This window comes from Haemorhous mexicanus, chromosome 27 (assembly GCF_027477595.1).
Source record: "Haemorhous mexicanus isolate bHaeMex1 chromosome 27, bHaeMex1.pri, whole genome shotgun sequence".
NCBI classification, from domain to species: domain Eukaryota; kingdom Metazoa; phylum Chordata; class Aves; order Passeriformes; family Fringillidae; genus Haemorhous; species Haemorhous mexicanus.
The window spans coordinates 5,826,352-5,848,832 of record NC_082367.1 but is presented as its reverse complement, the minus strand read 5'-3'; the positions used below and the strand labels follow the sequence as shown (position 1 = coordinate 5,848,832).

At 50.2% G+C, this 22,481-nt stretch overlaps 3 protein-coding genes across 14 annotated transcripts in view; all 3 read right to left on the bottom strand.

The window, feature by feature from the left end:
- SRRM1 (serine and arginine repetitive matrix 1) overlaps positions 1-1,125 on the bottom strand; it is a 17,558-nt gene extending 16,433 nt beyond the window's left edge. For 5 of the 11 annotated variants that reach the window (XM_059868869.1, XM_059868870.1, XM_059868875.1 and 2 more), the window contains exon 1: positions 1,004-1,079. In XM_059868869.1, the coding sequence (XP_059724852.1) occupies positions 1,004-1,024 (21 nt within the window). In that variant the 5' untranslated portion in view covers positions 1,025-1,079. Of the gene's footprint in view, positions 1-1,003 lie in introns of all 11 variants that reach the window. The other 6 variants (XM_059868872.1, XM_059868878.1, XM_059868879.1 and 3 more) reach the window with 2 other exon arrangements.
- Positions 1,126-2,139: 1,014 nt separating this feature from the next.
- On the bottom strand, positions 2,140-10,134 carry NCMAP (non-compact myelin associated protein). 2 transcript variants are annotated; one of them, XM_059868607.1, is made up of 5 exons: positions 9,976-10,055; positions 7,135-7,195; positions 5,116-5,210; positions 4,906-4,990; positions 2,140-4,472 (listed from the first exon to the last, which is right to left on the bottom strand). In XM_059868607.1, the coding sequence occupies exons 3-5, from the start codon at positions 5,198-5,200 to the stop codon at positions 4,331-4,333; spliced, it is 312 nt and encodes a 103-aa protein (XP_059724590.1). In that variant the 5' UTR covers positions 5,201-5,210; positions 7,135-7,195; positions 9,976-10,055; the 3' UTR covers positions 2,140-4,330. The 2 variants fall into 2 exon arrangements, with proteins under 2 accessions (XP_059724590.1, XP_059724589.1); XM_059868606.1 differs by lacking the exon at positions 7,135-7,195 and having other exon boundaries at positions 9,976-10,134.
- A 3,146-nt stretch (positions 10,135-13,280) lies between these two features.
- Positions 13,281-20,319, bottom strand: RCAN3 (RCAN family member 3). Its single transcript, XM_059868629.1, has 5 exons — positions 20,125-20,319; positions 17,138-17,377; positions 16,471-16,644; positions 15,837-16,008; positions 13,281-15,316 (listed from the first exon to the last, which is right to left on the bottom strand). Exons 2-5 carry the CDS (start codon positions 17,330-17,332, stop codon positions 15,114-15,116), a joined length of 744 nt encoding a protein of 247 aa, XP_059724612.1. The 5' UTR covers positions 17,333-17,377; positions 20,125-20,319; the 3' UTR covers positions 13,281-15,113.
- Positions 20,320-22,481: the final 2,162 nt, after the last annotated feature.

Here is a 22,481-nt window from a genome sequence, read left to right as displayed (position 1 = left end):
AAATGCCACCTTCCACAGGCCAGTTTAAAAGAATATTAGATTTCTAATCCAGAGTTTTCAGCCCCAGTAATCCTGCTGTCAATCAACTGTAAACCTTTTAACAACTGCATTAGAACAAGTGCAGAGTTAATCTGCAATTATTTTTCTCAAGTTAGTCCAGGAACACAGAACTGAACTAAGGGAGGGGTTACATACACTACTGTATTTTAAAAGCATCCTAGCTGCAGGAAATGAAAATGATATGGACTGAATAAATTAATGAACCTAGAAATTTAGATTGGTTCTCAAAAATTATCACGGAAACTCCCCAAATAAGGTCGTTTCAATTAATGGAGGAAAAAGAAGAAAATAAATAGACCCTGTGTAGGTTTCATGGTCTCTGCTGAAAATGCAGCACAGCTGTAAGACTAGAGAAGAAACTCAAGGATTAAAAATAAAATACCAACGTATGAATACACCCTAACTTCTTTTTGCTATGAATACACTTAAAAACCTCTAAAAAAATCTCAATAAAAATAGGGGCAGGGTAGTTTATTTGCTTTGACCGTGGCCACTAAAGAGCGTGGACAGCGCAAACCCGGGCTGGCCCCTCAGAGCCCTTCGGCCCCTTCTCCCCCCCCCCGCGCCTCGGGGGTCGCAGCGGTGACACGGCCCCGCGTGGGTCGGGACCTCGGGGGCCGAGGCCGCTCAGGGCCCCGTGAGGAGCCTGGCCGGGGAGCGCAGCCCCGGGGGCGGCCGCGGAGCTTCCCCCCCTGCCGAGTCCGGCCCGGAGCCGCTCGATCCCCGCGCTGCCGCCCGGGCCGCGCCGCCGCGGCCTCTTCCCGCCGCCATTTTCTCCGCGGCGAGGAGCCTGCGCAAGGCGGGGGCGGGGGGGCACGGCGGCGCCGCGCGGGGCACCGCGGCTCCAACGCAGGCCTGCAACGGAGCCGAGCGGTGCCCCCGTACCCCGGCGGGGCCGCCGCGCCGCCCACCCGCCCTCAGGGCCCCCCGGGCCGGCACTTACGCGGAAGAACCCGGCGTCCATCTTGGCTCCTCCGCCTCCTCCCGGCCGCGGCGCGCGCTGCCGTCCCGGCGTGCACCGCGCGCCCCCTCAGCCGTGCCGGGGGTGTGGGGAGGGGGGGAGGGAGGGAAGGCGGGAGGGGCGCGAGGGGGTGGGCGGGGCCAGGCGCGCGCCGCTCAGGGTCTCCCTCCGCGGCCTGCTGATTGGCGGAGGGTCGGCGCGCGCTCGAGAACCGGGCCAATGAGAGAGCGCGGCTGCTCCGGCGCGAGCGGGGGTGAGGGCGTCAGGGAGTCGAGCTCTCGCGAGATGTTGGCCTCTGCAGCTCTTGCTGATGTCGGTGTCTCGCGAGATCTCCGGTGCCCTCACGGCCGCGGCTCCCTCAGGGATGGCGGCGGGGCTGGTCCGGTTCGTGAGGGCACAGCCGCCTCAGCCCGCGGCAGCGACCCCTCGGCAACGGTCCCTCGGCTCCTTCCCGGCATAACAAAGGTCTCTGAGCGGAAGGCTGGGCTCTGAAGAGGTCACAGAATCCCAGAGGAATTGGGGTTGGAGGGACCTCTGGAGATGTCCCAGCCCAACCCCTGCCCAGGCAGGGTCACCTGGAGCAGGTGGCACAGGGACACGGCCAGGTGGGTTTGGGATGTCCCCACAGAGGGAGACTCCAGCCCTCCCTGGGCAGCTGTTCCAGGGCTCTGCCACCCCCATGGAAAGAAGTTCTTCCTCATGTTGAGGTGGAACTCGTTGTTTTATTTTATGGCCATTGCTCCTCGTCCTGTCCCTGAATAGAGCCTGGCACCACCCTCTGACAGCCCTTGAGGATATTTTATTTCTTTATGGGATGCCCTCTCAGCCTTCCCTCCCCCAGAATAACCAGGCCCAGCTCCTGCATCTTTCCTCATCAGGGAGATGCTCCAGACCCCAAACCATCTTTGTGCCCTCCACTGGACCCCCTCCAGCAGCTCCCTGCCTTTGTGGTCCTGAGGAGGAGTCATGAGCTCTCCACCCCATCCCACTCCGGACAAACTGGTGTGACTCGTGTAGGACACTGACCTCTGTGGCTCCTTCTGGGCTGAATTACAGAGGCATCTTTGGGAAATAAATTGGTTATGGGGCTCAGGAATAAAACACAAAGGAAATGATCATATTTTATCTGCTTAGACTTTTAATAATCTGAGTTTTGCACGGCCAAACTTGGGACGGTGCTTGACTTGGCTGCTCAACAGCCCTGGCACCGTGGATGAGGGAGTTTAGTAAAGGTGACAGCTGAAGCTGGAATTGCTTGATGTTTTTGTTGAGGAGCACGGGTTAGAACCCGTGGGAAGGCAGGAGGACACTAGGTGGAGCTCCGTGCTCTCTGCTGGGTTAAGGAGGATGGAAATAGGGGGGAGAGCTGAGTTTTGGGGTCAGGACTTACCCAGCAGTGAAAAATTAAACATTTTACCGGAGGATCTGACCTGCTGAAGGTCCTGCAGAACATTAAGGAGGAAAAACCCAACCATTGATCCTTGCAAGGCAAGGCCAGCTGAAGGGGAGCATTCCCAAAATCTGTGCATTTGGAAGTGGAACCTGGGGGCCAAATCAGGACAGGCTGGATCAGCCCTGAGGCAGCTGAGTTACCAGGGCAGGGAGAGTGTGAGATTGTTCCTGGAAAGCTCAAATCCACAGCAAATGGCATAGAGCAGGGGGTTTTGTTCCTTGAGAAGGTGTTCTGCTTGCTCAGCACGAGCTCTGGGCTTTGCTGCCAGGAGGGGTTGTGGGGCCTCCCAGGAGGTGCCAATGTGATGCAGATTTTAGTTTTATTTGAATTTTTCAGCTGGAGCAATGCTGGTGTGGTCCCAGCAGCCAATTCTGCTGCCAGCAATAGTAATTCTGTGAAACTGGAGCTGCTTGCAGTAGTTCTGCTTACTCTGCTTGTGAACTGTGCTGGCTTGGAATGAAGCAAATGGAAAGTAAACAAAATGTGCTACAAGTAGGTCTGGCTAGAGAATGTTAAAAAAACAACAGTAAGATGGGCTTTTCTTCCCCAAAAATCTTGATTTTGATCCCATGGAACTGCTCAGAGAACATCCAGAGATAGAAACAGAAAACCAGCTCCTTTATATTCTTTTGGAAAAAAAATTAGATGTGCATCTGTTGTCCCTTTTGAATTCTTAAATCAATCCTCCCTGCCACAAAAAATAAGGTAAAGAACCGGGACAAGAGAAATATTTAGAAGGAGATTCAGAAACTTCCCAAGCAGCTGTCTCAATATTTGGTTTGGAATCCAAACTGTGCTCCAGTTTCAGCCAAAAAAGAATATTGCAAAGCAATTGAATTTAGTTTCTGCACAATAAAAATTACCAGTTAGTTAAACCAACCTGCTCAAGAGATCCAAGCTTATTGGAAAAAAATATGAAATATAAAATCTCAGACAATCTGGCAGTCAGTGTCTGACAATGGTGCTCTGTTCCCCCCCCGTGGGCTGTGAGTGTCCCTGGGAATTCCTTTGTGCCACTGCTGCACACCCACAGCCCTCACACTCACAAAACAGCCTCGCTTTGGGTTGGTTTTGAGAATAAAAAATGGCTAAAAATAGTTGGGCTGACTAGAGAGCAAAGCCTTGCAGGGTGAGTGGCACATTGGGGCAGCACAGAGCCTCCCCTGCTTTGTCCAAGCTGGTTTTTTCTATTTCCATGCTTATTTTTTTCAGTTAACTCAGATTTTGTGTAGGACAGAGCATTCTAACACAGCTCCAGCCATGAACCTGAATTGAGAGTGAAACCCCTCAGACACCGAGTTCCTTCAGAAATGCAGAGTTACAGAGTTTATAGAAATAGTTTAAAAATACTTGAAAATAAGAAGTAACTTTTTTTTTCCTCAACCTGTACATATGTGAGATTAGAAACATGAAATAGGAGTAAAGATAAATACAGTTTTGGTACCTCCTCTACTACCCATCAGGTATAAAATAATCCACAAACCTCTTCCATGTAACTCGTAATAAACTCAGGTCCAAACTGAGTTTGGGGCATGTCCAGACCTTTCCTCCAGTTCATCAGCAGAACAGAGAGAGTTCAGAGTCTCTGAGGAAGCAAAAGCTCCCCAAAACCTGGATATCTTCTCTTCCTGGTTTGTCCAGACCCAGAGGAGGCCTCGCTGCCATCCTGGTGGTTCCTAGACTTCCACCTGCTATTTCAGTCCCAGCAGAAGTGTCCAGAGCTCTGGATTTTCCTCCCAAAGCAAGGAACCAGGGTTTGTGTCAGGTTACAGCTGGCTGCTGTTCCCAGGGCAGCTCTCTGAGGAGTCCCAGCTCCATGGGATAACAATTCCATCTCTCTGGCAGGGAGCTCCTGGTTACCTGCTCTGCAGGTGGATGTCCACGGGGATGAAGGTCACCGAGGGCTGCTGGGCCAGGCTGTGGCTGCTGTGCCCCACAGGAGGTGGCACTGCCAGCTTGGAGGCTTTGGGTTCCAGCTCCCGCCGCACTCGCATGCGCCTGGCCAAAGTAAAAGGGGAATTGGCACCAGGGCTGGGCTCTCCTCTCCCAGGGTGAGTTTTGGGGAGCTTCCCACACAACCCAGTCAAGCCAAGCCAGGATTTCATCCCAAAGATACCAAAAGTCCTCCCAGAGCACGTGAGCTCTGAGAAGTGAGGAATCAAGCTCTCCCTCTGGCAGTCTTGGTGAACACTCAGAGCTTCTCTGCACCACCAGGAATCCCTAAAGAGAGCTCCTACCATGCAGCCTCCATCAAGGAGCTCTTTGGGCTTCCTAAGATCCAACCACAGAGCACTGACAGTGAGATGCAGTACACTGCACTCAACACTTGAGTGCTCAGATTCTCCTGGAAATTTTCAGCAACAAACCCTGAAATGCTCTGTTAGCTGAGAGCAGGGACTTTGGTCCATCCTGGTTTGGCTTGGTCACGTACCTGTTGTATGTTTTCAGGATGAGCAGAACCACTGTGAAAATAATAATCACCCCCACCACGATGGCAGCAACTATTGCTCCAGAACCTGGGAGAGAAGCAGGAAGGGAAAAAACCCCATATTTACAAAGTTGTCATTGTAGTGTTTGAAGTTTGATAAGTTCAAAGTCCACTTAAAACCAAAAAAAGCCACCACCCCACTCCTTTCCTTACTTTGATAGAGATTGTGTTCTTGAGACTTTGTGGTGACATTCACTGAGAGCTGAGTGTCATTGGTCAGTGGCGTGGCCGTCGTCATCTTGAGTCGGCTGCAGAGGGGAAAGAGGAGTGAGTTCCTAAAATCTTAACCCAAATTTCACAGTGCTAATGAGGCAACTGCCCACCAAAGGCTCAGAGCCTGCCAAGTGCAGGCTCACTGAACTGGGCTTCTTCATATTTTCATTGTGGTGGAAACCTGGTCCTGCTGAAGGAATGCAAATTTGAAATTGTACCAAAGTTTCCTTCATACCAATCTTGAGCAATTTGTCTCAAAATATCCCCTGATTGGTGGTAATGGGATAAAATAAGAAATAAACACAATAATCTATCTTAAATGCTTTGGGATTTTAGATTATCACCTCTGGTTGAGATTCAGATCACAGCAAAAGTGTGAAAGATTCTGCATCCAGAATTCAACAATGTCTTGAGGGAAGGGAAAAACTCACCACAGAAAGGTTTAAAAACTCCATTATAAAATGGAATTTAAAGGAGCTTCATTCATCTAACATAGAGAAGAAAAACCCATTTAACCCCTTCACTTGGAGCTCCAAAAGTGTCAGGACAAACACCAGGCCCTGAACATTGCAACGTGGCTGTGGCAGGAGGTTGTGAGTTCAGCCCAGTGTCAGCTCAGGTCTGTTATTGGAAGTGGATGAACTTCCAAGGGCACAGCTGAAAACATGCCTGTGTTTTGGTGGGTGAAACTGTGGATCTGGAAAGAGCAGCTGAGATGTTTGCTGGTTTTAAAAGGGTTTTCCAAGTGTCCCTGGAAACCCGAGCCATTAAAGGGCTCCTTCAGCCTGAGAGGGGTGTGAGCACCACTTAAAAGAGCCCTCTGGAACCAGCTCAGCTCCCAGTCCCAGAGCTGAGACACTCCAGCTGCCCCTTGAAAAGTAAATTATCCTTCAGCACTTGATATGGAACTGAGTTTCCCACTTTGGATGCTGCTCAGTACAGCCAGGCAGGACTTTGGTGCTCCCCTGGGGTATTGTGTGCCATGGTAACTTTGATTTTACACAGCACAAGATAAACAATAGCCAGAAATAATTCAGTGGAAATCAGTTGGTAATAAAAACTAATACCAATTAAAAACCTGCAGAGCAGGTCAGTGAGGAATGAGAGGGATCAGGAAGCAGCAGGAAGGGCAGTGGTTGGTGTTTGACTGGGATGCAGGATCAGAACTGCAAGGGCCACTCTTCAAATACTCCAATCCTCTCAAGTCAAAAGTTTGGTTTTCTTCTTTTAATCTAAAAACCAAAATAACTTTGCCACAAGCCTGTAACTGGGTCATTCTCCTGTGAGTGAATGATTCCTTTGTTTAGCCAAGGCTAAGTTAATTCAGCAACATGAGCATCAGTTGAGATATTTTGTGTTTAGACTCTGCCCAGCCCTATTGTCCAGCACAGGGTTCACACACACCTCAGAGGAACCTGGGAGGCACCAGAGCTCGGGGACAGCTGTTCTGTCTCCCACCCATCCTCCCCCATGGAGAACCGTTCAACCAGTGGCAGCAGAGGCTCAAGAGATTCTTCATGAAAAGCTGATCAAGTGTTCTTACTATGGGCATAATTCAGAAAAAGCCACATCCAGCTCTCACCTCGTGGCTCCAAATGCCAGACCTACAGAAGCCTTTTTTTCCTCCTCTGGCTATCAAAATTAAAACTCCAAATAAATAAGGCTGAATATTTTAATATTAAGCCATGAAATATTCATCCTTCCTACCTTCCCTCTGGGTCAAACCACCTTGAGAATGGGGAGCTGTTTGTGCATGAGTCACCCAGACCCAAAGAATTTTTATTGTCATTGTGAAACCACCTGTTTATGAAAGGGATTAATTTATCCAGCAGGCTGCACCAATCTGGGGTGCAGTTTGAAAACTGCAGCAGGTTGGGATTTTTCTGCTTTGTGCAGCAAGTCAAGAGCTGCAAGGTCTGTGTCTCCAGCCAGGGTGGAAGGTGCCAGTCCTGCTCTTACCTGGAGTCCCAGCTCCATTCCTGCCCTGTGAATCAGCAGGTTACACCTGATCAAGCCTCTGCTGCAAGAAAGACCCAGAAAAGCCCATCAAAATCCATGGGAGCCTACTGATTTTCAGCCTGGATCCTACTTTCTTCAGAAAAACATTTGGAAAATCTGGAGTGTTGGATAAAGGCCATTCAGCAGGGGAGAAGAAATGGACTTTGATACAGTAATCACAGGACATTCTTTGTCCATGACACAGGGCTGCACTTCCCCCTGTGCACACACACCTGCCTGGCCTCTCAGAGCCTCTCATTCACTCTCACTCTCCACACTGCTGGTTATTTTTGCATCCCCACGTTACAGAGCTGGAAATGTTTCCATAAAGTTCAGCTTTGGGCACGTTTCCATGTCAAACACCTTGGCAGATACAGGGGATGGGTTGTTCTGGCAAGGGGGGGCAGTGCCCCCTTTTCCAAAGCCTCCCTGCTGCCCCTGCCCTGCTGGACTGAGCTGAGGGGCCCTGCTGGGCTGGGTTTGTTTGTGAGGAGATGGGGATCAGAGCTCACCTGTCAGCAGCACCTGGCAATTACAGCACAGGGGCCACAGGCAACAGAGGGGGTTGTTTGAGGGTTTTTCCAGGGTGGCTGGACTTGGAGGGACAGCTCCCTGCCAGGGAAGGCAGGTGCTGCTTAGGAGGACACAGATTCAGAGCTTTCACCTGGGAAAAGGTGTGGTTTGCATGGAGCTGGGTTGTTCCTGCCCTCACCTTCCCAGCACCCCCGGGAACACCGCCAGGGATCGAGGCAAGCTGTGATTTCAGGGAGTAATAAAAACAGCACGTCCTCCAGCGAGACCTGAACGTGCCTGGGTTTACCTTGAGAGGCTCCAAAGAGGGAGGAAGGAGGAAAGAAAAGCCCAAGTTCAAAGTGGCCTGAGGCAAACAAGCCTCCCTGTGTGAGCCTGAGTGTCCCCATGTCAGGGCAGCACCTTTACATAAGCATTTTCTCAGGTTCTGGCATGAGCTGCCCAGGTTGAGCTGCTGCTAAAACACACTTTAAAAGCAGTTCATTGCCTTGCCAAGACAGAGACAGTGGCACAAACTGCAGGCAGCTCTGGGCAGTAGCACCAGCTAAAAACTCCTCAGTAATTTTACCTGTCTGGTTTAGATCATGAGAGGCACTAAAACCCCTCAGCTCCCACAGGTGACAAGAAGTGGCAACAGGACCCCCAAAAGGAACCCCCTCATTTCTAAAGCCATGCCTGGAAATATAAACTTGGTAGACTTTTGTCACTGGCTCTCCCAGAGCAGTGTCTAAACCAGACTGTGAACTGCACCTGGCCCAGTTAGGTTTTCTTATAAGCCAGCAATTAAAGGGTCTTACAAAAAGGAGGGAGAGGGGCTTTTCATGCAGGCAGCACATGGGGGAATGGCTCCCACTGCCAGAGGCAGGGCTAGATGGGATATTGGGAAAAACTTCTTCCTTGTGAGGGTGGGGAGACCCTGGCACAGGGTGCCCAGAGAAGCTGGGGCTGCCCCTGGATCCCTGGCAGTGCCCAAGGCCAGGTTGGACACTGGGGCTTGGAGCAGCCTGGGCCAGTGGAAGGTGTCCCTGCCATGGCAGGGGTGGCACTGGAGGGGCTTTAAGGGCTTTTCAAACCCAACCTGTTCTGTGATTCTGTATGTAAAGAATTCTGTACACAGTACAAAGGATCCACACAGAAATGCAGCTCTCTCACTGCACACAGCAGCACAAGGCAGTCCTAGGATTTCTTGCCTATGCCAACTTGTTAAATCAGTGAGGCACCTTCCCTCTGCAGAGCCCTGAAGACACACACAGCAGCTGACACCTCACACTTGCAGCCTGTGCTCCACCAGAACCCCTTGGCAACCCCTCAGTGCCCCAATCTGGCACCCACAGAGGGACAATAACTCTGTCAGACCCTGAAGTCGCTGGTCTCTGCTCTGCCTTTGTCTCCTGATTTGTAATCACTAAATCAGCCTCTCCTGCCACCCAGCACAATGCATCCCATCAGTGAAAGCTGTTTACAAAAAGCTACGCTTCCTTTAGCAAGGACTTCCTGGGGCATTAAATACATTAATTACCAGGAAAAACCAGAAATCACCATTTAAACCTGTCAGCAGCTTCAGTGTGTTCCCAAATAATGCAAGCAGTGTAGTTTTGTTCTGTGCTGGAGACACTCAGTGAACTGTAACACAATGCTCTGAGCTTTTGAGTTCTTTTCCTGTTAAATATTACTCTGCCAGCTCTTTCCAGCACACTGCTCAGCAGATTGGAGAGAAAAAATATTGAAGAAAAAAAAAACCACCAAAAAACCCCCAAAACCACAAACAAATAGCCACCACCAAACCCATATTTATAGTGCCAGGGTTGAATAAGTCAGGACAAGAGATTCAGCGTCCCCAGCGATGAGAGGACACCGCCGGCGGTGCAATGAGCTTTCGACAGCCGCGCGGGCTGCTCCTTCTCCGGGGAGGAAACCGCGCCAGAGCCGTCCCAGTCCCGTCCCTTACGGGCTCCCAATTAATGGAACAACTGCTCAAGCACCAGTTGAGCAGAAAAACGTGCGAGGACATCTGCTCTCTATTTCTTTCTGGTTTGGAGGTACCGATAAAGAACTCGCGTTTCCCGTGGTACATCCCCAGTGCCCCGCGCACAAACCCGGAGTAACCGCGCTGCAGCCGCCGCTTGGAACGGCGGCGGAACGGAACGGAGCTTTGGGGCAGAGAGGAAGAGAGTTTTAGGGCAGAAAGTGACAGAGTTTTAGGGCAGAAAGGTTACAATTATCCCCATTCAGAGCGGTTCCTACACCCGAGCCTCAGCCGGCGCTACTCACCGAGGATGCTGCGAGCTCGGGGCTCCGGCTCCGTCCGCCCGCCGGGGCTGCGGGGCTGCCCCCGCCGCCGCTCCCGCCCCTTCCCCAGCCCCGAGCTGCCCAGCCCAGCCCAGCCCAGCCCCGCCGCTGCCGCGGGGAGCCCGGTGCCGCCGCGGCGGAGCCCCGGCACAGCCCCGCCGCCGCAGGTGCCTCCCCGGGGCCGCCCAGCCCGGCCCGGCCCCTGGCGCCGCCTCCCCGGGCCCGTGCGGGGCTGCGGGTGCCCCCGATCCCGCCGGGCAGCGGCTGGGAGGATGGAGGAGTCTGGGATAAGCCCCCGTCTCACAGCCGGAGTTCCCAAGCTTTGGGAACAGTCCGGTTTCTGCGGCTCTTCAATGCCCAAAGGTCTCCCAGGCACTTCGGGAGAAGGATCCCAAACACATCCAGCCCAAAGACAGAATGAGTGGTTTTGTCCACTCGTCAGTGGAATCAAAAGGATCAAACTGGAAAGGAATCCTCTCCTTTAACCTGTACTTCGTGGGCTTTATCCTCCAGAGGAGTGAGACCACAGTCCCTATCTGGATTTTTCCCAGGAAGCCACAGCCCTCATTCAGGCTCCATTCATGGTTTAGGGTTGTCAAGCTGCTGTGCAGGAGATGTTCCCCCCATGCTCCATTTCAGCTGCCCCAGCCGCAGCCACATCACCCACCTCCCTTATAATGCAACCTGAAACAGGAGAAAACCTGCTCCCTGCAGAGTCCCACCTCCCTATGGAAGGCAGCAACAGCGGGGTCCTGGTGGTCCATAAACATTTCCAGTGGATTTCTTGGGAAGACCAGAGTCCAGTTGGGCTGAAAAATGAGGTTCTTCCTTACCTTGCAGCTCTCCCTTTCTTCCTCCAGAAACATTTGTGCCCTTAACACAGCTCATGCTTCACTTTGGTGTCCACCATAAGCTGATTTCCACACAGGACCCACAGAACACAACCACAGAGGCTTTTTCACCAGAAACCAGAGTTTCCAGATCCAATTATTTAGCAAATTTTTTGTACAGCTACAAAGACCCACATTAGTCACTTCCACCTCAATCCCACTGAGGCCCATGCAGCTCCTTAAAACCAGAGACTGAAATCCCCACAGGGATTACTCACCAATCATCTTCCCCAGGGAATAAATTTGCCTTGATTGATTTCCTTACAGTGACTGTCCCATCCTGCATAAACAAGCAGGAGCATGAGGCTCTCCCAGGAACAGGAGTGGTTTTCCAGCCACAAACCTTCTCTGGGCTGTGTCTCTGGAGAGCAGAGGGGCTTCTTTCAACAGTCAGCAGCCATAACTGGGGTGAGGTATGAATGTAAGTTAATAAAAATAACCAATAACTCAATTGAAGTAGTACAAGAATGGAGGCAACAGCCCCTGTGACCAGCCAGCAGCCCAAATCAAAGCAAATGTGAGTTCCCAAAGCCTCTGTGACAGCAGAGAGGGAGGGTGGGACTTTCCCAAGGGTTTGTCCCTCACCAGGTCCTAAATTTGTAGCCCTTTACTATGAGCTAGGGCCACACACCAGGTTTATACACTGTTAAATGTATAAATAAATGTTTATACACTGTTACTATAAAGCTCTGCTGTCAACATCAGTGACCCAGTTTGCAGGCACCAGCCCTGAGCTTATCCCATTAAAGGAGGACCAAAGGAGACTCTGGGATGCTCCATAAAATCCTGATGAAGTCAATGGACATTAAAGGATAAAACATAACTCTGAATTAACTCCAGGCTTACTACAGCATTACCAACCCCTAGGAAGTGACACAGCCTTAGAAGGTGTGGAGTCTCAGTGATTTACCATGGAGCAGGTTTGGACTCCTCCTGGAACAGCTCTGCTGGGTAATCTGCAGTTTGCCTGCCCCTGGAGGGACATGGCAGAGCTGGAGTGTCCCAGTGAGAGCAGAGAGGAAGCAGATATCACAGCAGATATCAAAGCCAGCTAAGGATTCGTTATGGTTGAGTTTGGAAGTGAATTGTGAAATCAAGCCCTCCACACACCCACAGCCTCAGAAATAATTACCTGACCCCTGTGGGAGGGATGAAGGGAGCTGAGGTGGCCGGTCCCAGCAGGAGAGCACAGCTCAGCCTGGCTGCCCTCCCAGTCCCTGTCCTGTGCCTGTGATCCCAACACAGAGCCAGGAGGACAGGAGCTGGTTATTTTTATATGTTTTATGTAAGAGCAAACCAGACTGCCAGAATGTCTTTCCCACTGCCTCACCCCTATGCTGCTGATGGCTGGAATATGTTCCCTTCACCAGGGAATCAAACATTCCCTCTGCAAGCCTGAGCATGCCAAAGTGTTACAGTGCAGAGCCTGGTTCAGAGCAGGATTTTAACACATTAGGGAACATCTAAAACAGTGTTTTCTACTCTCTAGGCCCTGCTCTTGTTTTATGGAGCATTCAGACCCTGTGATCCCCCCTGGAACTGTCAGTGGTGGCAGGGGCAGCTGTGTCACACTCACATCTCAGGGTCAGTCTTTTATCAGGACAAGTCTTTTATCTTGCTCTGCATTTTCTCCAAGGGGATGAAGCTTGGCTGGGGTCTCTTTCCACACCAAGATTCTCTCCTAGCAAGTTTTACACTGAGAGTGGAGCAAATAAACAAAACCCAGTAAGATTCACAAATCAGCCTTCTGTTCTGGGCTCATAACCCTAATCCAAACCCAGACAAAAATGGAAATTAAACCTTTCAGGGAATAAAGGAAGCAATTGGAATTTTATGCACAGGGTCTTTCCAGGGGACAAGGCAGAATGAGGAGCTGCAATCACAGGTTCTCAGTTTTTATAAAACCAAAGTACTCCCATAACTCCAGAACACAAAGAAACACCACATCTTTCAGCTGCTGCTCAAGGAGGACGTTTCAAAGGAATGTGGAGTATTTATACAAAGTGCAAGCTCAGAAAGGGCTGAGTTGGTGCCTCTGTGCAAGCTTGCTGCTAAAAATAGCCCTCACCAGCAGGTTGGTGATTAGGAGAACAGGTTCTGGTGGGGGGCACTGAATCATGGCATGGAGGAATAAAGCAAACTCCAGCTTCATTTGCCAGGCAGGCTGTCAGCCTGGAGTGGAGCAGAATCACTTCTGATATTGATTAATGGCTTCATTAAAGCTCTGAAGCCTCTGTTTGGCTCCTCCTTCCCACCCAAGGGTCCCAAATCCATCCTGTGGGTCTGAGGCACAGGGAGACCCCATCCCATCTGCCCATGAGAGCCTTCAAGCAGACACCACCATGGCAGATCTCAATATCCACCTTGTCCTGATGGAACACAGTCCAAATCCCAAGGTGAATGGCACTGCATTGTTTTATTTGAAGTGTCTTTACACAATGGAAAGTGCTGGAATGTTGTTCCACATTTTACACATTTATACATCAACAACATCACACTTGATTCTCCTTATAAAATTGTTTCTGAAGGTTTTCCACCTACTCCTACTTACAGCAACTTCTACACTGGGGTAGAAATGAAATAGTTTAAAAAATAGAAACACCACAGAGAATCCAACCCAGACTTCTGGAATTTCAAAAATCCATAAGCCTGCTGGATAACATAGGTTTTTGTTGGGTTTTTTACCTTTGTTTTAATTCCATGGAACAGTGAGACAGTGAACTGGGCTCGGAGTGACTTCAATACCTGAAGAGATACATAAATACCACACCTGTGATAGATGGACAAACCCCATTCCCTACCTTTTCTCTCTGTCCTATTCCTGTCTCTGGAGCAAGGACCTGCCTGTGAGATCCCACTTAGAAGCTGGTGGCAGGAGGGATCCTGAGCAGGCACAACACAGAGTTGAAAACCTCCACATCCATGGGAATCCCTGCCCATTCCTTTTCCCCCTGCTGTCAGTCAAGTGAAAACACTTCTGGAAGTTCAAGAAGCACATCAGGTACAACTGAAACACACTGAAATGAACCTGAAAAATCTGAATTTCAGAATGATTTCTACACAGGAACATCAGCAGCCTGGTTTGTTCACAAATCATTTTATCTTTTTAAATAGAAAAAAAGAAGAATCTGTCTAGACTAAAAAAGTTTGGCTATAAAATAGCATAAAAGCACAGGAGCAGGTGTTGTTATACCAAGGCATATTTTCCTCCTACTAAAACACTTAACACAAGATCACAAAATCAAAAATCTGTATTCTAAAAGATGCATCCTGGTCTCAGAAGCAGCAGATGCTCTGTCAGACACACAGGAGGCCACACAGAAAAAGTCTTCATGAAAAGAGCAAACAAGGGCTGAAACTGCATAAAAACTGGCTAAGCCAGGCAACTGATTGTCTTTGAAAATACAAAACAGACTGGAGAAGTTAACAACTAACCCTTGGATGTTTTAGCTCCTGCCAGGACCTAACAGTCACTGGATTTATTCAAAGGTGAGGCTGTCCCAAGGACTGGAGAGGAACAAACATCCCCAGATTGTCAGAGAGGATCAGACACAGCACACTCAACAGCTGGATCCACATTTCACTCTACCACCATCATTAACTCCTAATTAGGGGTCAGACCACCACCACAGACACCAGAGCAGGAGTGTTGGTGATTGACTCTGGGCTTCTTCCTCTGGTGTTCTCCCCCCTGCAGTCACCAACCCCCTGAATTCAGCTCCTCAGTGTATTTGTGCCTCATGTCAAACTACAAACACACAGCTGGTATTTCTGAGAAAAGCAAAGGTTAACCCTCACCTCAGCTGGCAAGGAATCTGAGCACAGAGAGTGCATGTCACTTGTGTTTAACACTAGATTAACTGGAAGCTGTTGGACAGATCAGCTTTTAACTGCTGTACAAGGAACTTGCTGGAACCCACTCGTGACAGGAGGAGATTATTTCAGCACTTGGGACATCACACTGTACAACAGAGAGCAAAGGGCAACATCTTAAAAAACCAAAACACAGCCAGACTCCCTAACTGTCACTATTTCAAGTCAGGTGGATTTGCTACACTCAGGGGGGACTAGTCCCTAAAATTAAAGTGCTTTTCAGAGCATTGGCATCCAAAATCTTGAACATGAGAGACAACTACGAGTCAGATCTGTTGTGACCTCTAGCAGCAGCACAGACAGCACACATGGACTCGCCGGGTGCCTGGAGTTGGTACCACGTGGAGCAGCTCAGCTCTAGCAGGGCATTGTCCCCCCCAGGGCACACTCAAAGGCTTTGGAGTCACTCAGGATGGTGGGGGGTGGGTCTGGGCGCCGTGTCTGCAGGATCTTCTGCTTGGGGTTCTTCATCTCCTCCTCCTCCTCAGTCTCACTCTCACACACGTGCACGACCACGCTGGGGGTGGAGTCTGTCCCTGCGTGCAGCTCGTACTTCTCCCCTGGGAGCAGCCAGCAAGAGGCAGGTTAGAAACACCCCCAAGGAAAAGCATTTAGCTGAAAAACCCCTTAACTTCAACAACACAACCAAGTAATCATTAATTCCCACCCCATCTTTAATGTGCTCAACCTCCACTCTTCAGCAAATGCCTTAACACAGTCCCTGTAGCAGTTACAGCACACTTTGAATACAATCAATCTTTTAATTGCCTTTTAGAGGAAGGGAGGGATGTAAAAAACTCCCAGGAAGACATCAGAAGGCAAGCAGCAAACACATTTCTAAGTGACATCATTTGTGCTGTATATTTCTGTGACATTTGTAAACTAGAAGCTACAAAAGCATTTGAGCACCTCAAGTCTCCCCATTTCCTGCTTTTCACAGAAAGCAAACACCACATTTCCCAGGGAGGCTCAGAAAGAGAAGAGACTCATTTCTTCTCACAGAAAAGGACAAGAAGGTAAACTGCCTCAACAGCCACTTTTGAAGGGAGGTGCCAAACAAAAGCAGGTGAAGGTCCCTACCTGGCCCCAGCTTGGAGACAGCACAGAGCAGGTCATAATTGATCAGAGGAGTTGCATCTTCACTCTGTTTCCACCCCACTGGGGGAGAGGCAGGGGGGGAAATGAGGAACTGTTTCACAGGCTGTGGAGGAAGGAGGTAGGACTTGTCCCCAATTTCACTGGACACCTGCACCTGCAGGCAAAGCCAGGAGACAGAGAGCACAAATATGAATTCCCTTGTTATTTGGTTTATTTCCCCACTCATGCACATCCATGTCCTGCACTTAATTCAGCCTAGCTTTAAAAAACAAAACGGGTTCAGCTCTTTGTACAACACCTCAGGGAGCTGCTGCAGCTCAGAACCTGTGCAGGGGCTGCTGTGGGACCTGTGCCAGTGCAACAGGGACAAAGCATCTCTTAGAAAGAGAATTTGGGACCCACTTATTTTGTTTCAGCCCCTCTGTGTGTCTGGTTTGGTGACTGTCCCAACCAGTCTCAGCTCAAGACAAAAAACAAAATTGTGCCCTAAAATTTTGGCACAGCTCAGTGCAGAACAATGAGGTGATCTCAGATATTTCCCCCAAATGAAGCTCATGGCTAAAGGAGGAATAAGGGAGCAAGGACAGAGGTGCAAGGTCTCTGTGTCCCACTGTACCTGTGCAAAGTAGAGCTTCAGCTTCTTCCCACTGAACTCGGTCTCGTGCAGCTCTATCCGAGCTCGGGCTGCTGCCTCGGGGTTGCTGAAGTTTATCCTCACCCTCCTGAAGCTCTTGAACAGCTGGAATGTCACCTGCTCGTCATAGACTGTGAAAAGTGCTTCAAACCTTTCCTGGAGAGAAGCACAAACATTCTCCAGGTGAAAAATGAACATTCTCACTCCATGAAAAGATATTTTCCTTTACTGTCCTCTCCCAAATCCCATCCGTTTCCTGAATCACCTCAACCTGCACATTCCACACCTCCCTCCCTGCTTGTAAATCCACACTCAGGGCAGCACAGCTTTGTCTCACTGGTTTCACCTGAATCCCAGGAGCAAACGGATGTGAAGGAGCCCAGAAACTCTGAATGCACCAAGTGCCACCTAGCGAGAGCTGCTCAGTGCTGCAGCCGCACTGCACTGTCATGAAAATCGATTTCATGCTTCTGAAATCCAATTAATACTTTTCAATTATGAAATTCAATTAATTTACCAGCTCTCTGATCCACAAGAGACCTCACTTACAGATTTTTCCCCTCAATTATGATGTGCATTAATACACTAAAAATCCAGACAAAAATGTTCAATGGAACACTGAGAACACCTGACACTCCTTCTCCCTTACCTTCTCCTCCTGTACCTCAAACACAGCCTCGTGAACACTGCAAGCAAAGAGTGAGGTAGGCAAGTCACTGAAATCCATCATCTCTTCCAAATCCTCTTCATTTTCTCCAAAAATCATCTGCTCCTCCTCCTCCTGGTCGCTGCTGTACAGGTCTGACTGGCTGTCGCTCCAGGACTTCATGGAATCCCTGAGCATCCTTCCCCCCCAGCAGCTCCTCGGGTGCCAGCTTCCAGCAGGGCCCTGCCAGCCAAAATCCCGAACCCAAACGTGAGGATAGCACAGCCTCCTGCCCCACTGTTAAAGGCAAATCGTTTCACAAAGAACAGCAATCAACAGGGAATTTGTTCTGTCCCCCAGGAATCAGCAGCACCACCTCCCCCCTGCTGAGGATGGAGGGAGGACTCTGCTGCTCCATCCCAGGGAAGAGAAAGTCACCCCATCCAGAAACTGCAATTTCTCCTCCCTTTACTCTGACAGGAATCCAAAATGACAGCACTGTTCTAGAAGCTTTTCTCCGTGACACACTTTACAGTGAGCAACAATTTCTTGTTTAATAATTAAAACCATTTCCTGGGTAATCAGAGCAGTCCTCTGGTATCTGAAAAAATAACTTTATTTCATCAATGGACAAAGTTAAATCATTTCTCCAAAGCCTCTCCAAAATCTAAAATCTCCTGATGTAAGGAAATGTCCTTTTCCTACACCTTTCCCATAGGCAGGAGTACTTACAGGAGGAGACACATCAAGGAAGACAAAGAAATGCAAATAAGCAAGAGACTAAATAAAAAACATCAGGGAGAGAATTTTTTATACAATAGAAAAGATTTTACTGGAGTAGACCTTCTGCCACCCATCCCTGCAAAACTCCTGAGGCTGTCACACTGCTCCTAGCTGAGAGAAAAACAGGTTAATTGCACCAGGTCTGGGTTTGGAAGGAGTGGTAATTTGTGACACAACACTAAAAGAAGGTAGTTGATATATGATGGTTCATTGGCAAGGATCTCATTTGAATAGTTGCCTAATGAGGGGGGATTAACTGGGTTAATGACAGTGACTGCCCCAGTCACACCTGGGGATCTCAATTCTGCTGCCCAGCATGGCAGGAAGGATGGAAATTTGGGAGAACAGGCAGCTGGAGGAAAGCTCAGTTCTTGTGCTTGCTGATTCATGCAAGGAGGGAAGAGAAAAGGAACAAAAATGTGCCAACAGGGTGAAAACAAAAGGCTCCATCTGGCTCTGAGGAGATCTGGGCTCATCCAAACAGCACCAGGACAGACACCCAGATCCAGCCAAGCTCTGGTGGACTGGGAGCAACATTCCAGCCTTGGCCTGGATTTGATCCCACATTCCTGAGGGATCAAACCATCCAACCCACAAACTCTGCTTCTCTGACAGCCCAAAGGATGGGGAGGCCTCCAGCAAGGAGAGAGCAACACTGGCAGAGAAAAAGGAGAGTTTGGAAAGTAAACTCAATACTTGGATGAATGGTGACTCAAACATGGAGTGAGGAACACACAGAGCAACTCGAGATTTGGTCAGGTCTGTGCAGAACAAAGTCAGGGCAGCAGTGACATTAAACCAAACCCAGCTCAGCACAGAGTGCTTCTGCAGACAGCACTGGGCTATAGGAGCTCTGCAATCATTTTGTCTTTCTTTTTTAATTAAGATTTCATCACAGTTCTGTTGTTTTTAATCAAAAACCTCATGGCTAATTCTATTTTTTTTTCTCAGATAACTGGTTTTTAATTACTTCACTCAAATCAATTCAAAACACCTGATGACTGAGCAAGGCAAAAATCCCACAGCCCCCTGACATCAGGATGAGACAGGTGAGACTCAGGTATGAATATTAATTAAGAAGTACAGTGAGTAACAGCCCTATGAGAAGTGATATTTGAACAGACTGGGTAGAACTATTTACTGTGCAATTATTAGAAAGCATCACATTCAGAAGAAGGACACTCCACAGTTGACAGGTACAGGAATGTGATTATCAGTGCAACAGCCAAACTGCTCTGCTTCAGGAAAAAGGGAATTTCTTCACTTACCTCCTTGGAAAGGTGAGAGATTCCTATTTATAAATTGTTTGATGTGAATGGAGATATGCAAACCTAAGTTATTTATTACAATCATCTTATTCTTATCATAGTATTAACAGCAATAGAATTATAAGCAATTTCATTGCAAACTATTGGATCACTCATAGATTTCAGATTAAACAGCACAATTTAAAGGATTCCAAGAACTAAAGCCACTGGGATCAGACCTTTCACTAAGTCCTTTCTCTGAGCATTAACACCTGCTTATCATTTAAATACCAGCTGACAGGGAAATGCTTATAAACAAACTCCCCAACTTCACAGAAAGCTCAAACCCATCTGAAATGAAAGCAAAGCAGCTCCTGCCATGGGGAGCTGTAGCTCTTCACCGGCCCAGGCAGCACCGGGGAGTTTTCCTTGGCATCCTCTGGGGCAGCAGCTCATTCACGGTCACATCCCACCGCTCAAGGAATGTAAGGGCTGCGAACAGTGGCAATTTCCACAGGAACTCTTAAATCTGCTCTGACAGGGAGCGCACAGTAGAAAATCCTTCCGTGGGAGGGCGGGGATGCCCACAGCAGCTGGGGCTGCCCCTGCATCCCTGGCAGTGCCCAAGGCCAGGCTGGACACTGGGGCTGGGAGCAGCCTGGCACACAGGGAGGTGTCCCTGCCATGGCAGGGGTGGCACTGGGTGGAATTGAAGCCTTCCCACCCAAACCATGCCACGATTCCAAACCCTGGGGACCCCACGGAGCTTGCCCTGGCTCAGTGCGCGGGGACAAACCCGGGCCGGGGGCCGGAGCCTTGGCTGCGATTATTCTTTAATTCAAACCCCCAAACGCTCCATCTCCGCCCTGAGAGAGGATGAAAACAACTTCCCCGCCCGCACCCGCGGCACGGCCCGGCCCGGCCCGGGGGCGGCTCCGGCGGGGCCGCGGCTCAGCTCACCTGCGGACGGCTCTGCCTGAGAGGCGGCGGGGACGCGCAGGGTCCGTGAGAGGCACCGGGAGCGCGCGGCCCCCGCGGGTGTCCGTGAGAGGCACCGGGAGCGCGCGGCCCCCGCGGGTGTCCGTGAGAGGCACCGGGAGCGCGCGGCGCCCGCGGGTCTCCGTGAGAGGCACCGGGAGCGCGCGGGGCCCGCGGGTCTCCGTGAGAGGCACCGGGAGCGCGCGGCGCCCGCGGGTCCCGGGGCGGGGCGGCGGCGGGAACGCGCCTGCGCGCGCTTCCCCCCCCCCCCCCCCCCCCCCCCCGCCGTCCCCGGGAGCTGAGGGGTGTGTGAGGGGGGTCGGTGACCCGGATGGAGAGAGGGAGAGGAGGGGAGGAGAGAGGGAGGGAGCGATGAGGGAAAGGGAGAGGGGCGGGAAGGAGTCGGAGCTCTGCGCATGCCCCGGCCCCGCTGAGGGGTCGCGGCGGGGCCGGTGCCCTGAGGGGCCGCGCGGTCCCGGCCCAGCCGCCGCCTCCCCCGGGGCGTTCCAGGGGGAGCCCCAAGAGCGCTCCGGGAACACTCCGGGTTGGCTTTGTAGGGCTCTGAGCTGGCCCTGGAGGGGTGGCGGGAGCGCACCGCCCGCTGGGCCCCGAGGAGAGGCCGTCCAGGGTCCCTGTGGGAATGGCTGAGCTCAGAGCGATGAGAATTTATTGTAAAATGCTGCAAATCGCCCTCGGAGCAGCTTCCCGACGAGGGGCTGGCGGCTGCTGTGGAGAAAGGAGCTTCCCAGAGCGGCTGGGGCTGCCCCTGGAGGTGTCCAAGGCCAGGCTGGACGGGGCTTGGAGCAGCCTGGCACACTGGAAGGTGTCCCTGCCATGGCAGGGGTGGGATGGGATGAGATTTAAGGTCCCTTTCAACCCACACCATTCTGGGATTCTTTGATTCTTCCCCTGGCATTAATCGGGATGGCTCTGCCATCAGCCTCGGCCAGCTGCCAGCTGGGAACAGTGACAGTTTGTGTCCTCCTCACAGTAAATCACAGCTTAATCCGGCCATGAGATGGTTCAGACAGCCATCATCTGCGCTGGGTGATACATCAGTGCCTGTGCACATTTACCTCTATAAAGAAAGCACAAACCAACATAGTTTCTTTGGTTTTTCACAAAAAAACCCCCACAAAACTATTGAGTTTCACTGACACTAATATTGAGTTCAACAGCTTCGTCCTCACTTGGAAAGACAGAAGACAGCGTGGGTTGGTGGTATAAGTAGTGAAACTTCTGTGGCTGAAATATTTTCTTTGAAATTTCAGAAACAGAGAGAGATGCTGAGCTGGGCTTCTCTACCAGGTGATTTGTCCCTTTCCCCGGTAAGAAAACAGCCCAGCAGATGTCACTTCAGGAAGGTAGGATCAGTCTCTCCTGTCCAGGTAAAGGCATTCTGCCATTCAGATGCAGTGCAAATTCAGGTGTAACAGGTTTCTCTCCATCCTCAGCCCTCCCTTGCTGCAATCTCCTGCTTTATCGATTCAATACCACATTTTCCTCCCTGGGCAACAATAGATTCTGCTTTAATACCACTAACTACAACATTTGTGTCCACTTCAGTGGCATTTAAAACACTTTGTCTCTTGCAATAACACCTCGTTTGTAGCGCTCCTGTAACACTCCTGACATCAATGGCACAGCTTTGTATCAGCACTTAGAACACCTGTAATGTAACCCACTAACCCTGCAAAGGTGAATGTTAACAAAGTGCTGCCACTTCTATCAGACATTCTGGGGATTAGGGAATCCAGGACTCACTGAAGTGCAGCTCTAACACCGAGGCTGCCCTTGGGTTGTTTGTCTTTTCTCCCTTTGTGGTTTGGGACCCCAAGAGATACATTTAATTAAAAGTATCCTGAGGGTTATCCTCTGCTTCTCCCCATGGACTGCAAACCCATCTGGTGAGTGTTAATTAGGTTGGCAAGCAGTCGATTAAGCCAAATTGCCACTTTTCCCTGTGGCTGAGGGATGACACCTGCCACAGCTGCATTCCCAGCTATTCTCAGGGGGCTCAGATGTGTCACAGAAGCTCAATTTCAGTAAAAAACATCACTAGTCAGGCCACCAAAAATACAGTGAGTTTGGGTTGTGTCCCCACCCCTTTCTTTGGATCATAATTTCAAGCTCTTCAAAATATTAAATGCAAAATATTTTTTTCAAAGCCCCGTAAAAGGAAGTTTTAAAGGTAAATTGCACAATTCCTACAGCTGACCCCAACTACGTGGAGACTCCTGTGAAGCTGGGAGCATTAGTAATGCTGTAACAATTTGCATTTCATTTACAAGTGTCCTGTTAAAAACAGACAGAGCTCTTTCAATACACACTTTAGTCAC